Source organism: Homarus americanus, unplaced genomic scaffold, assembly GCF_018991925.1.
Source record: "Homarus americanus isolate GMGI-L3 unplaced genomic scaffold, GMGI_Hamer_2.0 scaffold25467, whole genome shotgun sequence".
Lineage (NCBI taxonomy): Eukaryota > Metazoa > Arthropoda > Malacostraca > Decapoda > Nephropidae > Homarus > Homarus americanus.
Window position 1 is genome coordinate 7,647,981 of NW_024732867.1, and position 15,999 is coordinate 7,663,979.

The 15,999-nt window shown below is 46.3% G+C and overlaps 1 protein-coding gene across 2 annotated transcripts in view; it reads left to right on the forward strand.

Moving 5' to 3' along the window:
• LOC121869186 (Bardet-Biedl syndrome 7 protein homolog) overlaps positions 1-14,699 on the forward strand; it is a 35,319-nt gene extending 20,620 nt beyond the window's left edge. The window contains exons 13-16 of one of the 2 annotated variants that reach the window (XM_042370415.1): positions 10,544-10,681; positions 11,782-11,994; positions 12,192-12,296; positions 14,074-14,699. In XM_042370415.1, coding sequence (XP_042226349.1) covers positions 10,544-10,681; positions 11,782-11,994; positions 12,192-12,296; positions 14,074-14,184 — 567 coding nt within the window. In that variant the 3' untranslated portion in view covers positions 14,185-14,699. The remainder of the gene's footprint in view (positions 1-10,543; positions 10,682-11,781; positions 11,995-12,191; positions 12,297-14,073) is intronic. The other variant, XM_042370416.1, reaches the window with a different exon arrangement.
• The last annotated feature ends 1,300 nt before the right edge of the window (positions 14,700-15,999 follow it).

Consider the following 15,999-nt stretch of genomic DNA (forward strand, 5'->3'; position numbering starts at 1 on the left):
CGTTTTGCTACTTCAAATTCTTCTACTAAGTCAGTGGGAAAGGGGGCTGGTAGGTAAGCAGGGAGATTGGTTGTGTCAAGCCGGGGGAGCGTCTGGCATATAGTAGCGAAATGGTTATTTGATTGCTCAGTTGCGTCAACATTAGTGAGATTGGGTAAGGAAGGGGAGGGGGTGTGTCTTATTGTATACACCACAGAGTTCTTTCAGCTTACCATACCACTGACTGTTGTTGGTCTGCTTCAGGTGTTGCAATTTGGTTGGGTAGTGGGACTTCTTTGCAGTACGTATTTCGCGGATGACTTGGTTGCAAAGGGACCTGTAGCGGTTGTGGTCATTGAGATAAAAGGCTCTGTCTCTCTGCTGCATAAGTCTTTTGATCCGAGGTGTGATCCAGGGCAAGTCAGCTGGGTGGGATCTGACGGACTTCTCAGGGAAGAAGTGGTGGTGAGCTTCCGTGGTGGTGTTGGTATAATTTATCCATTTGGTGTCCACGTCATCCACCCTCACCCTCCAAACCCCACCCTCACCCTCCATGCCCCACCCTTGGGGTCTGGAGGGTGAGTTTCGGGTGTCGATGGCGAGGGTGGGGTGTCGATAGCAAGGGTGGGGTGTGGAGGAGGAGGGTGGTGTTTGGAGGATGAGGGTGGGGTGTGGAGGGCGAGGGTGGGGTGTGGAGGGCGAGGGTGGGGTGTGGAGGGCGAGGGTGGGGTGTGGAGGGCGGGGTGGGGTGTGGAGGCGAGGGTGGGATGGGAGGTGAGGTGGGGTGTGGAGGGCGAGGGGGGTATGGAAGGCGAGGTGGGGTGGGACCGAGGGTGGAAATGTTACCTAATTTTCCAAAGTAGATTATCATAGAAACCCCACCTCACCCACCACACCCACCACCCTCCACACCCCACCCTCGCCCTCCACCCCACCCTCGCCCTCCACACCCCCACCCTCACCCACCACACCCCATCCTCGCCCTCCACCCCACCCTCGCCCTCCACCTCACCCACACACCCCACCCTCGCCCTCCACATCCCACCGCCCTCCACACCCCACCCCCCTCCACACCCCACCCTCATCCTCCAAACACCACCCTCCTCCTCCCACCCCACCCTTGCTATCCACCCCCGCCCTCCACCCCCACCCTCGCCCTCCACACCCCACCCTCGCCCTCCACCCTCGCCCTCCACATCCCACCCTCGCCCTCCCACCCCACCCCTCCCCTCCCCACCCACCCTCGCCCTCCACACCCCACCCTCGCCCTCCACACCACCCTCGCCCTCCCACACCCCACCCCTCGCCCTCCACACCCCACCCTCGCCCTCCACACCCCACCCTCCAACCCCACGCCCCCCCACCCTCGCCCTCCACACCCCACCCTCGCCCACCCTCCCCTCCACCCCCACCCCTCGCCCTCCACACCCCACCCCTCGCCCTCCACACCCCCACACCCCACCCTCGCCCTCCACCCCCACCCCCTCGCCCTCCACACCCCACCTCGCCCTCCACCCCTCGCCCTCCCCACCCCCCCCTCCCCTCCCACACCCCACCCCTCGCCCTCCACACCCCACCCCTCCTCCACACCCCACCACCTCCACCCCCCCTCCAGCCCTCCACCCCACCCCTCGCCCTCCACACCCCACCCTCGCCCTCCACACCCCACCCTCCCCCTCCACACCCCACCCTCCTCCACCCCACCCCGCCCTCCACCCCACCTCGCCCTCCACCCCACCTCATCCTCCACCCCACCCCCCCTCCACCCCACCCCCCCCTCCCACCCCCACCCCACCCTCGCCCTCCACCCCACCCCTCGCCCTCCACCCCACCTCGCCCTGCCCCCACCCCACCCCCCCTCCACCCCACACACCCCACCTCGCCCTCCACCCCACCCTCGCCCTCCACACCCCACGCCCTCCCCACCCCACCCTCGCCCTCCACACCCCACCCTCGCCCTCCACACCCCCCACACCCCACCCTCGCCCTCCACACCCCACCCTCGCCCTCCACCCCCACCCTCGCCCTCCACACCCCACCTCTCGCCCTCCACACCCCCACCCTCGCCCTCCACACCCCACCCTCGCCCTCCACACCCCACCCCTCGCCTCCACCCCACCTCGCCCTCCCACCCCCCACCCCTCGCCCTCCCACCCCACCCCTCACCCTCCACACCCCACCCCTCTTGCCCTCCCCACCCCACCCCTCGCCCTCCCACCCCACCCCTCGCCCTCCACCCCCACCTCGCCTCCCACACCCCCACTCTCGCCCTCCCACCCCCACCCTCGCCCTCCCCACCCCACCCCTCGCCCTCCCACACCCTCACCCTCCACACCCCACCTCGCCCTCCACACCCACCCTCGCCCTCCACACCCCACCTCGCCCTCCACCCCACCTCGCCCTCCACCCCACCCTCGCCCTCCTCCCCCACCCTCATCCTCCACACCACCCTCCTCCTCCCACACCCCACCCCTCGCCCTCCACACCCCACCTCGCCTCCACACCCCACCCTCGCCCTCCACCCCCACCCCTCGCCCTCCCACACCCCACCCTCCTCCTCCCACCCCACCTCGCCCTCCCACACACCCCACCCCTCGCCCTCCCACCCCACCCTCGCCCTCCACCCCTCATCCTCCCACACCCCACCTCCTTCCTCCCACACCCCACCCTCGCCCTCCCACACCCACCCTCATCCTCATCCCACCCCTCGCCCTCCACACCCCCCACCCTCGCCCTCCACACTTTTTTGCACTTGGTAACTATATCAGTTCTCATGTATAGAACCAAATACACAATGTGCTTGAATACTTCTCACGTAACTGTGAATAACAAAGTGTGAGGCCAGACATACTGCCTCACACTTGAACACTACGTCCTCGGCTGTGTGAAGATAGAACCATTTAGGGACAGGTCCAAGCACACTGTGTGTGAAATGGCACAACACTTCATCTCTAATGGCAAGATAGCCGACATATTAAGATTGTATCCACTTTTTTGCACTTAGTAACTATATAAGTTCTCATGTACAGAACCAAATACACAATGGCTTGAATACTTCTCACGTACTGTGAATAACAAGTGTGAGGCCAGACATACTGCCTCACACGCCTGTTCTCACGCAGTTGTGAATAAGTTACCCTTTATGTACAGAACTAAACAAATAATGTAATTGAAATACTGTGTAACATTCAGTGCCATAATATCCTGACAACGGGGTTAATTTTATGACCGTTGTAAACTCTCTCTGTAATCCTTTTGCGCTACCTCACAGGATGAGTGTGGGGTGCACAATAAAGTAGCCGCTGTAAGCACAAAATCAAATCAAAATCAATCAATCCTCCTCACCACCCCCACTATTTGGGAAATATTACCTAATTTTCCGAGCAGATTATCATAATGGGAAATATCTACTTTCTGGGAAAGTTGGTTATCTACTTTCCCGAAAAGAATTATCTACTTTTCGAAAGAGATTATCGACTTTTCTGGGAAGTGGAAGTAGATTATCGACTTTTGTGAAATATTACCTAATTTTCCAAAGTAGATTATCATAGAAAACGGGAAATTTAAATACAGAAAATAAAATATCTACTTTCCGGGAAAGTTGGTTATTCTTTACTTTTCCGAAAGTAGATTATCTACTTTCATAAAGTATGGGCTATCGACTTTTTCTGGGAAGTAGATTATCGATTTTTTTTTTGGTGAAATATTACCTAATTTTCCAAAAATAGATTATCACAAGAAAAACGGAAATTTGTTTCATAGAAAATGGGAAATATCTACTTTCCGGAGAAAGTTGGTTATCTACTTTCAGGAAAGTAGTATTTATCTTACTTCTTTCAGAAAGTAGATAATCGAGTTTTCTAAAGTAGATTATCGACTTTTTGTGAAATATTACCTAATTTTCCAAAGTAGATTATCGTATAAGAAAAACGGGAAATTTGTTTCATAGAAAATGTGGAAATATCTATTTTCCGAGAAGTTGGTTATCTACTTTCCGAAAAGTAGATTATCTTTTACTTTTCAGGTGAAAAGTAGATTATCGAGTTTTCTGGGAAGTAGATTATCGCACTTTTTGTGAAATATTACCTAATTCTTCCAAAAGCGAGATTATCATCGCTAAGAAAACGGGAAAATTTGTTTCAGAAAATGGGAAATATCTACTTCTCCGAGAAAGTTGGTTGGCTATCTACTTTCCGAAAGTAGATTTATCTACTCTTCAGAGTAGATTATCGAGTTTTCTTGGGAAGTAGATTATCGACTTTTTTGTGAAAATATTACCTAATTTTCCAAAGTAGATTATCACAGAAAACGGGAAATTTGTTTCATAGGAAAATGGGAAATATCTACTTTCCGAGAAAAGTTGGTTATCTACTTCTTTCCGAAAGTAGATTATCTACTTTTCAGGAAAGTAGATTATCGAGCTTTGGGAAGTAGATTATCGCACTTTTTGTGAAATATTACCTAATTTCCAAAAAGGTAGATTACTTCCGGCAGAAAAACGGGAAATTTGTTTACAGAAAATGGAATATCTACTTTCCGAGAAAGTTGGTTATCTTACTTTCTGAAAGTAGATAATCTACTTTTCAGAAAGTAGATTATCGAGTTTTCTGGGAAGTAGATTATCGACTTTTTAGAAATATTACCACTTTTCCAAAGTAGATTATCACAGAAAAACGGGAAATTTTGTTTCATAGACAATGGGAAATATCTACTTTCCGAGAAAGTTGTCATCTTTACTTTCTGAAGTAGATTATCTACTTTATATGCATTCAAAAATGAATATTTCCATTTTCTATGAATAATTTCCCTGATAATCTACTTTGGAAAGAACGGTAATATTTCCCAAAAAGTCATTAATCTACTTTCGATCGAAAGTCGATAATCTGTTCAGAAAATCGATAATCTACTTTCCTGAAAAGGTAGATAATCTACTTTTCAGGAAAGTAGATAACCAACTTTCTCGAAGAAGTAGATATTTCCCATTTTCTATGAAACAAATTTCCCGTTTTCTGTGATAATCTACTTTGGAAAATTAGGTAATATTTCACAAAAGTCGATAATCTACTTCCCGAAAACTCGATAATCTACTGAAAATGAATAATCTACTTTTCGAAAGTAGATAACCACTCTGGAAAGTAATATTTCCATTTTCTATGAAACAAATTCTTCTGTGATAATCAAATGTGAAAAATCGATCTGCAGTAATAATCTACTTTCCGGAAAGTGAATAAACAACTGCTCGATATTTCCATTTTCTATGAAAAATTTCGTTTGGTAATATTTCACAAAAGTCGATATACTCGAATCGAAAATTTTTGGAGTGACATTGAAATATTTGAAGCTAATTGGTAATTTTCACGTCGATAATCTGGAAATTCTGCTTTCTGAAAAGTAGATGTCTACCGGAAAGTGGATAACCAACTTTCTCGGAAAGTAGATATTTCATTTTCTATGAAACCAATTTTCGTTTTCTGTGATAATCTACTTTGGAAAATTAGGTAATATTTCTAAAAGTCGATAATCTACTTCCAGAAAACTCGATAATCTACTTTCTGAAAGTAGATATTCGGAAAGTAGATAACCAACTTTCTCGGAAAGTAGATATTTCCCATTTTCTATGAAACAAATTTCCCGTTTTCGATAATCTACTTTGGAAAATTAGGTAATATTTCACAAAAAAGTCGATAATCTACTTCCCAAACTCGATAATCTACTTTCCTGAAAAGTAGATAATCTACTTTTCGGAAAGTAGATAACCAACTTTCTCGGAAAGTAGATATTTCCCATTTTCTATGAAACAAATTTCCCGTTTTCTGTGATAATCTACTTTTGGAAAATTAGGTAATATTTCACAAAAAGTCGATAATCTACTTCCCAGAAAACTCGATAATCTACTTTCAAAAGTAGATAATCTACTTTTCGGAAAGTAGATAACCAACTTTCTCGGAAAGTAGATATTTCCCATTTTCTATGAAACAAATTTCCCGTTTTCTGTGATAATCTACTTTGGAAAATTAGGTAATATTTCACAAAAAGTCGATAATCTACTTCCCAGAAAACTCGATAATCTACTTTCCTGAAAAGTAGATATCTACTTTCGGAAAGTAGATAACCAACTTTCTCGGAAAGTAGATATTTCCCATTTTCTATGAAACAAATTTCCCGTTTTCTGTGATAATCTACTTTTGGAAAATTAGGTAATATTTCACAAAAGTCGATAATCTACTTCAGAAAACTCGATAATCTACTTTCTGAAAAGTAGATAATCTACTTTTCGGAAAGTAGATAACCAACTTTCGGAAAGTAGATATTTCCCATTTTCTATGAAACAAATTTCCCGTTTTCTGTGATAATCTACTTTGGAAAATTAGGTAATATTTCACAAGTGATAATCTACTTCCCAGAAAACTCGATAATCTACTTTCTGAAAAGTAAGTAATCTACTTTTCGGAAAGTAGATAACCAACTTTCTCCGAGAAAGTAGATATTTCCCATTTTCTATGAAACAAATTTCCCGTTTTCTGTGATAATCTACTTTGAAAATTTGGTAATATTTCAAAAAAGTCGATAATCTACTTCCCAGAAAACTCGATAATCTACTTTCCTGAAAAGTAGATAATCTACTTTTCGGAAAATGAATAATCAACTCTCGGAAAGTAGATATTTCCCCATTTTCTATGAAACTATTTTCCGTTTTCTGTGATAATCTACTTTGGAAAATTAGGTAATATTTCACAAAAGTCGATAATCTACTTCCCAGAAAATCGATAATCTCCTTTTCTGAAAAGTAGATAATCTCCTTTGGAAGAATGTAACTTTCCCAGAAAGTAGATATTTCCCATTTTCTATGATAATCTGCTCGGAAAATTGGTAATATTTTTCCCAAATAGTGGGGGTGGTGGTGAGGAGGATTGATTGATTTTGATTTGATTTTGCCGCTTACAGCGAGCTACTTTATAATGCACCCACACTCATCCTGTGAGCGGTAGCGCAAGGATTACAGAGTAGAGTTTACAACGGGTCATAATAATTAACCGTTGTCAGGATATTGGCACTGAGAATGTTACACAGTATTTCAATTACATTATTTGTTTAGTTCTGTACATAAAGGGTAACTTATTCACAACTGCGTGAGAACAGGCGTGTGAACAATATGTCTGGCCTCACTGACTGATACAGTTACGTGAGAATATTCGAAGCATTGGTATTTGGTTCTGTACGCTGTGATAGTTCTAGGTGCAAGAAAGTGGTGCAATCAATATGTCTTCTTGCTATTAGAAGTGTTGTGCATTCACACGAGCAGTGGCTTGGACCTGTAAATGGTTCATTTTCGCACAGCCGGCGTAGTGTTCAAGGTGTGGTGCGGTATGTCTGGCTCAAGACTTGATTACAAGACGTGGGAATATTCGAAGCACGTGTGTATTTGGTTCTATGAGGTCATGAGGGCTGGTAGTATTGTTACTGGGCTGAAGTGTGGAGGGTGAGGTGGTGGAGGGAGATGGTTGTGGGGTGTAGGGAAGGGGTGGTGTGAGGGTGGGGGTGGTGAAGGCTGAGGTGGGGGTGGGGGTGGTGGTGAGTGGTGAGGTGGGAGGGTGGGGGGTGGGTGGTTGGGGATTGGGGTGGGGGGTGGGAGGAGGTCGAGTGGGTAGGTGGGTGAGGAGGGTGTGGAGGGCGAGGTGGGGTGTGAGGCGAGGGAGGTGTGGGAGGCAGATGGTGAAGAGGCGAGGTGTGGGAGGCTTGGGAGGGGAGGGTGTGGTGAGGTGGAGGGGAGGTTGAGGTGGGACAGGGCGAGGAGGTGTGGTGGGTGAGGGTGGGGGTTGGGGTGTGGGCTGGAGGGGGTGTGGTGGGTGAGGTGGAGGGTGTGTGTTGAGGAGGGGTGTGGTGGGTGAGAGGTAGGAGGTGTGGGAGAAGGTGGGGTGTGGTGGTGAGGGGGGTGTGGTGGGTGAGGGTGAGGGGAGGGTGGTTGTGTGGGGCAGGAGGTGGGTGGGTGAGGGAGGGGTGTGGGGAGGGCAGGGAGGAGGGTGTGGAGGGAGGAGTGTGGAGGGCGAGAGGAGGGAGGGTGAGGAGGGGTGTGTAGGGCGAGGAGGTGTGGTGGGCGAGGGAGGGTGTGGGAGGGGGGTGTGGTGGGTGAGGGGTGTGGTGGGGAGGAGGGTGTGTGGGGCGAGGAGGGATGTGGGGCGAGGGGGGTGTGTGAGGCGAGGAGAGGTGTGTGGGCGAGGGAGGAGGGTGTGTGGGGCGAGGAGGGGTGTGGTGGTGGGGTGGGGTGGGGTGTGGTGGGCGAGTGGGGTGTGGTGGGGGAGGGTGTGTGGTGAGCAGGGTGGGGTGTGGAGGACAGGTGGGGTGTGGAGGCGAGGGGTGGGGTGTGTGGAGGACGAGGGTGGGGTGTGGAGGACGAGGGAGGGGTGTGTGGAGGGGGGGTGGTGTTTGGAGGGCGAGGGTGGGGGTGTGTAGGGCGAGGGAGGGGGTGTGTAGGGCGAGGGAGGGGTGTGGAGGGCGAGGGAGGGGTGTGGAGGGCGAGGAGGGATGGGGGGGGTGTGGTGGGTGAGGGTGGGGTGTGGAGGGCGAGGAGGGGTGTGGTGGGAGCGAGGGGAGGGGTGTGGTGGGGGAGGGAGGGGTGTGGTGGGCGAGGGAGGGTGTGGTGGGCAGGGAGTGGTGGGCGAGGGAGGGGTGTGTGGGGCGAGGAGGGTGTGTAGGGCAGGGAGGAGGGGTGTGGTGGGCGAGGGTGGGAGTTGGACGGCGAGGAGGGTGTGGAGGGCAGGGAGGGGTGTGGAGGGCGAGGGAGGTGTGGAGGGTGAGGGGAGGGGTGTGGAGGTGGGAGGGGGTGTGGAGGGCGAGGGTGGGGTGTGGTGGTGAGGGAGGGGGTGGACGGCGAGGAGGGTGTGGAGGTGAGGTGGGGTGTGGAGTTCGAGGAGGGGTGTGGAGGGTGAGGTGGGGTGTGGACGGTGGTGGGATGTGGAGGTGAGGGTGGGATGGAGGGTGAGGGGGGGGTGTGGACGGCGAGGGAGGGTGTGGACGGCGAGGGTGGGGTGTGGAGGTGAGGGGTGGGGTGTGGAGGGCGGGGAGGGGTGTGGAGGGTGAGGGTGGGGTGTGGAGGGCGGGGAGGGGTGTGGACGGCGGGTGTGGGGTGTGGAGGGGGAGGGTGGGTGTGGAGGGGAGGGTGGGGGTGTGGAGGGCGGGAGGAGGGGTGTGGGAGGGGTGAGGGTGTGGGGGTGTGGAGGGCGAGGGAGGGGTGTGGACGGCGAGGGGGGGTGTGGAGGCGAGGGGTGGGGGTGTGGGGGCGAGGGTGGGGTGTGGGAGGGCGGGAAGGGGTGTGTGGAGGGGTGAGGGTGGGGTGTGGAGGGGAGGAGGGTGTGGATGGCGAGGTGTGGGGTGTGGAGGGCGAGGGTGGGTGTGGACGGTGAGGGTGGGGTGTGGAGGGTGAGGATGGGGTGGAGGGTGAGGGATGGGGTGTGGAGGGTGAGGGTGGGGGGGAAGGGGTTGGGGGTGTGGGGAGGACAGGTTGGGGTGGAGAGGAGGGGTGGGATGTGGGAGAGGTGTGGGGGAGTGTGGGGGCAGGGAGGGGTGTGGAGGGAGGGTGGGGTGTGGGAGGGCAGGTGGGGTGTGGGTGAGGTGGGGTGTGTGGAGGGTGAGGGTGGGGTGTGGAGGTGGGGGTGTGGAGGGTGAGGGTGGGGTGTGGAGGGTGGGGTGTGTGGAGGGACGAGGGTGGGGTGTGGAGGGCAGGGAGGTGTGGAGGGCGAGGGTGGGATGTGGAGGGCGAGGGAGGGGTGTGGAGGGCGAGGGAGGGGTGTGGAGAGGAGGGGTGGGGGTGTGATTTTATTTTTATTTTGCAGCTTAGCGGCTACTTTGTGTGCACCCACTCATCCTGTGAGCGGTAGCGCAAAAGGTTACAGAGTAGAGTTTACAGCGGGTCATAATATTAACCCGTTGTCAGGATATTATGGCACTGAATGTTACACAGTATTTCAATTACATTATTGGTTTAGTTCTATACATAAAAAGGTGCTTATTCACAACTGCGTGAGAACAGGCGTGTGAGGCAGTATGTCTGGCCTCACACTTTGTTATTCACAGTTACGTGAGAAGTATTCAAGCACATTGTGTTGGTTGTACATGAGAACTGATATAGTTACCAAATGCAAAAAGGTGTGGAGGGTGAGGGTGGGGGGTGGGGTGTGAGCGAGGGGTGGGGTGGGTGTGGAAGGGTGGGGTGTGGATTGGCGAGGTGCGGAGGCAGGGTGTGGGGTGAGGAATGATCAGGATGTTGTTTAGGAACATATTCCCAATAATTCTATCAAGTATCATTTCATTACAAATTTGTTGAACATTTGGCATAAAATTATATATCTGTACTATAAATGCACTTACTCTTTTTATATGGTCAGCTGTACTGAAATATAGTTTACATACATAGCAAGCTGTCAAGTTTACATTTTCATCAATCCTGTTGCCTTCTTCCTAATAGATCAAATTACAATATGCTGTGTTATAATTTACAAATAGTTCCTTGAAATTTGCTTAAAAGAGAGTTGTGTAAATATTAATGATACTCTGTTCATTTTATTAGAGTGGAAATTTCCTGCTGGCAACTTACCGGTGCCAGGCCAACACAACTCGTTTAGAGGTTCGCATCAGGACAATTGAAGGACAGTATGGTACACTTCAGTCTTATATCACACCAAGACTTCAACCTAAATGCTGCCAGGTTAGTGTTAAAGCAGTGGCAATGTAAGAGAGCTAATTTTTTGTACTATATATCTTTTATAATTTAATCAATGTCTGAGCTCTCATTGACCCCAACAAACTCTCAAATACGAAGTGGACATCGTGTTTCTAACTATTAAGTTTCAGGTGAAAACGGGCTAAGAAACCGTTGGATATTCTCAGTAATAAACAGAGTTTCGAGCTTTACTATTTTTCATACTATTCATGTTATTCATGACGTTCTCTGATAAACGCATAAATCTAATGTAATCATTACTCAAAGATGTCACAACAGCGTGCAGAAAGCAAAACATTGTGGCTGATTCAGTGGGGGTTCAGACTTGTTCACGTTACATAGTAATTACAGACAATTAAGGCGTTCAACATATACTCTCATGTTGAAGGCCCCATCTATCTGTTGGTTTATATATCTTAATACTAAACATACATGGTTATACTGTACAGGGTTGGGTATTCTATTTGAACACTTTAATATAACACAGCTGTCAAGTTATGGGTTTACTCCAATACAGTTTAGAGAGAAACCGTTCATGTAGATAACTCAATTAAACAGGATGTTTTATGAACGATGAAGCAGAGTATGAATAAGTGTGGATGTTAATATAATATAGGTACTTCTGTGACCATGACACAGCTTCCCCCTTTCTCTTGGTCACTGGTTCACAATAGTGTACATACACTTTTAATAACATGTCAACCAAATTATCACATACATAAGAAATTTGCATGTAGAATGAATAAAAACACAATGGTCACGCGGAATAAAATTGAGTCAATAACAAAAATAGTACAGTATGCATTGTTGTACATCATATCAACTGGAATTAAAAACATCCTTTAAACATACATATATATGGAATAAATGCAGATATAGAAAAACTAAATTTTGGGGTTACATACATAAAAAAAAATTGGTTACTAAATACAGTATATATAATTAGCATTGAGAAAAATGTCATCATTGTGACCACGAATTACCTTGCAATCGAATTGTTGACCATAGATTTGGAATCAGCATGCTCAAGAGTACCTTCAGGTATTTTCAACCTAATATGTAAAATTATCATATTTTCTTTACAGGTCCGCCAGTACCGCATCAAGCCTCTCTCTCTCCACTCCCGGATTCATAATTTTGATCCCAATCGTCCATACAACATCTTAACTCTGAAAGGACAGTTTACTTTGCCAGAAATACATGCATGGGTGGTGTTCTGCCTGCCTGAGCTGCCTGAACGCACACCTGCAGGGGACCAAGCAGAGTTCACATTTGTTTCTACATTCCTAGATACACAGGTGCAGTACAGTATCAGGATTCTGTGACTGTTGCATATATCTTGCTTCCAAGTCTGTTGATTTCTGTTGTTTATACATCAGAAGGCTACATCCATTTACTCAAGCTTAAATAAATGAGATTTATTTTATTCTGATGTTAGGTTTTAGTTTTATTTAGCCCAGTACAGTACTATTATTATACAGTAGTTCTTCAACAGTTACAGTGTGTGTATGGTGCAGGAGAAGCAGTTTTCAAGTCAGACAACATCTCAACCATCTCAATACTGAAGGACGTGCTTTCAAAGAAAGGTACCCGGAAAAAGGTATATTATTTATTGTAATGCATGTCTTGTACTGATGAACCTCAATGTTTATGGGGGTTACAAAGGCACATGTCATTTGGGTTTAATATGGTAATCCAAATGCTCGTAACATTTGCTGTGCGTGTGAGAATAACCTAATACTATATGCATATTCCTCTACTGTACTTCTAAATATTGGAAAAGGGTCATGCTCTTCAGTCACATTTCTCATAATACAGTAAGCGATCATTTTACCGTGCTTGAGGGCAGTTCACCTCCACGGTTGGCCCCAGAGATAAAACAGACATAACAACCTTCTAATGCAGCCATAAATGATGGTTGTGTATCACCAACCACTCTCATTCTATTCCTGCTTGTTTAATAACTAACTATAATACCGTTCAGACACTCAATAAATGTCTGTCCGTCAGGGGTGTGGAGTGGTGGTGTTAACATATATTTATGGCACTTGATACAGCTCATAACTATTGGTAGTATATATTATTTTCATGTTTGAATGTTCTAAAATACCAAAATTCAGCAGCTGCATCAAGTTATAAATATTTATGAATCGGCAAAATAAATTTCTCCAATCACAGTCCGTACAATTGACTGACTGCTGCTAAGTTGCCACATTTGTTATTAAAATTATATCGGCCAAATAACTCAATAAAATAGTGCAATTAAAAAAATCAATAGATGATAAAAAATGATACATGAGTTACTAATAATAATTTGCCAAGCCAACCTATATAAAGCAATCTATTACAGTACATTAAAGTGTGTGGACTGAACAGCTGACTCGCCCTCCATGTGGGTGACAGCAGCACACGGAATGTAATGTGGTCAAACTCTCAAACACAAGGTCAAATCTTGTAATTACTGTACAGTACAGTACTTTTAATTCTGAAAATGCACTGATTATTTAGTTTAGATAGATAGATTTATTGAGTTATATTATCATACATTTCTCACATTGGTTCAACGTGTACTGAAGGCGATATTATCTAAGAACACGACATACAGAGATATTTATCAAAACAAATAATACAATATGCAACAATCTTTCGTAACTCTTAACCTATAAAATCATCGTACAATACAACACGAAAGTAAGTAGCCTAGATCTGTGACAACGGACAGTGAGACACTGAGTGTAGGTCACTTACTCCCCTCGGCGTAATTCCCGCTCGCATGGCAGCGGGAAATTTGAAAATGAAATATCTTCCATATGTGGTTAAGAGGCGTTTGATGCGTTTAAACTGTAGTATTGGTTTCAATTAATAAAACATGGTAAAGCCCCGGCCCGGATAAACGATCGGCAGTAAAATGATCGTCTACTGTAGTTTTGATCTGCTGGTGCAATACTGTACATGTACAGTACAGTATATAAGGAAAACCATCCTAAAAGAGTTCATCATTATCATCATCTTATGGCCACTTGTGTGGGTTAGCTGAAGGCATGGTGTCCCAGTTGAAACATGTTTTGTCTAGATGCCCTTCCTATTGTCAACCCACTTTTACACACATGTACTGTAGGATTTCCAAGTGTCTCTTAGCTAGAAAGGCAGAGTCACAACTCTAGATAGAAAAGGTTAGGGGAAGTGACCCCTGAGAGACATTACAGTACCTAAAGTCTTATAATGCATAGATCAAGTTTGAAAATAAGTGCAGGATGTAAGTTACCAAGTATACTAAAAAAAAAAGTTGGTAGTGTATACAGTATTTTGTTAATATTACCGGTATTATTATTATTATTATTATGAAATTCAGGCATTCATGAATTGTATTTTTTAAGGTACGTCTTGACATTTCTTGTGAAGTTAGCGAGGAGAGTGTTGTTCATGCTCTCCATCTCCTTCATCCACGTTTAGAAGCCCAGCTCATGTTGGCTAAACAGGTAATGTAATGGAGTTTATTTATGGAAGCACTGTAGATACAATTGTACAGTACAGTGGTCCTTTGTTTTTCACTTACCATATAATACTCAATATTGTAACCTATCCCTAATCTCTTGTATAGCCCTCAACATGTTTCTATTGATCTGTAAACCTCTCTCCCTCTCACATATCATTAAAGACATAATAAACACATAAATAAAAGTACTGTACAAATTATTTTATATATTACATTCCTAAAAAAATACAACACACATGAAATACTGTGCTGATCAGTCCAGTAATATTGTGATGTCCTCTTGATCCTCCCTCCCAACTCTCTCCCTGGTACATCACAGCTGATGATGAATGAATGATGGTGATTAATCTGTAGTGAACTGTTGATTCGTTCATCTCAAATGCCCTCGCCACTCTGAAGTTTCTTTATTATTTCAACTCTCACTTAAGAACACCTTTCTCTCTCTCTCTTAGGCTTCTTTGATGCATTACCAATTCTTGTTACCACCTTTAGAAGGACATTTTGGAGCCATGACGGAGATTTTCACGAGCCGCAAACACGGGATCACAGCAAGGTGTATACACAGTATGGTGAGGGAGGGGGGAAGCTGCACACTCTCTAGTGGTGACACCTGGCAGGTTTCTTGCAAAAACTAATTCACGTGCGCAATTCAACCGCATACAAAATCAGTAATACCTGTGGCAATGAATATATATTTCTGATGAAAATTAGGTGAAGTCAAAACTGCAAATAAAAACAATCTGTGAAAACAAAAGGTGCACTGTATTGTATAATGTTTGTGACACTACATACAGTAATATCTCCATTAGCCGGAATCCCTCAAACCCGGAACTCTCCGATAGCCGAATTGAAATTTTCTCGAAAAATCGTTCCCAAAGCTGGAATTTTCCGAAAAATTCGGTTGGTGAATAATTTTCCGAGGAGCACATTTTTCAGAAAATTCAGAGAAAATTTTCCCGGTCCCCGGAAAATTCTGGGGATGGGGAGTTTTTTCTGGGTTTGAGAGATGAAAATCAGTGCACTTTCCAGAAATTCCGAGAAAAATTGCCTGGTACCTGGAAATTCTGGGGATGAGGATTTTTCGGGGTTCAAGAGATAATTTATGGGAATTTCTGGAACTTCCAAGAGCAGTTTTCCGTTACCCGGAAAATTACAGGGATGAGGATTTTATCCGGCTTCGAGAGAGTCGTCTCGTTACTTGGATGTCTCTCATTCCCGGAAATGCTCTGCACCAATTGTTCGGCTCACAAAGATATCACCGTATATTGTGCTTGACTTAATTATTATGTGAACATGTTTCATTGTTGCTTTGGATAAAGGAATCTTCAGTGTAAATATTTCTCTTTCAGGTGTCAACATTGACGCTCTCAGAGAATTGGGATCTGCAGGTCCAACACCAGTTTTTTGTCCCCGGAGTATCAACACATTCTAGACAATGCTGATGATCTTCAAGCACAGTACAGAAAGCAGCCTTGTCATTTGGAGCGCCTTTATGGTATGATTCTTATCTCTCTCTTTTTGATCTTTAATGGGAAACCTTTATGCATCTCTCTCTTGCTCCAGTAATTTATAGACGATGATTTTTAGTGATTCTTATCTTGGATGAATTACCTGGTAAATTCTTGTTTCATAAATTGTTAAAATAAAAATAGAAACTGCTATTTCTTCTTTTTTCCAGGTATGATCACCGACCTGTACATTGACAAGTATAAGTTCAAGGGCGTAAACGTGAAGAGTCGTGTGCCTCAACTTCTTGAAATACTAGACAACTATGGAAGTCTCAATATTCAACATCTTGTAAACTTCT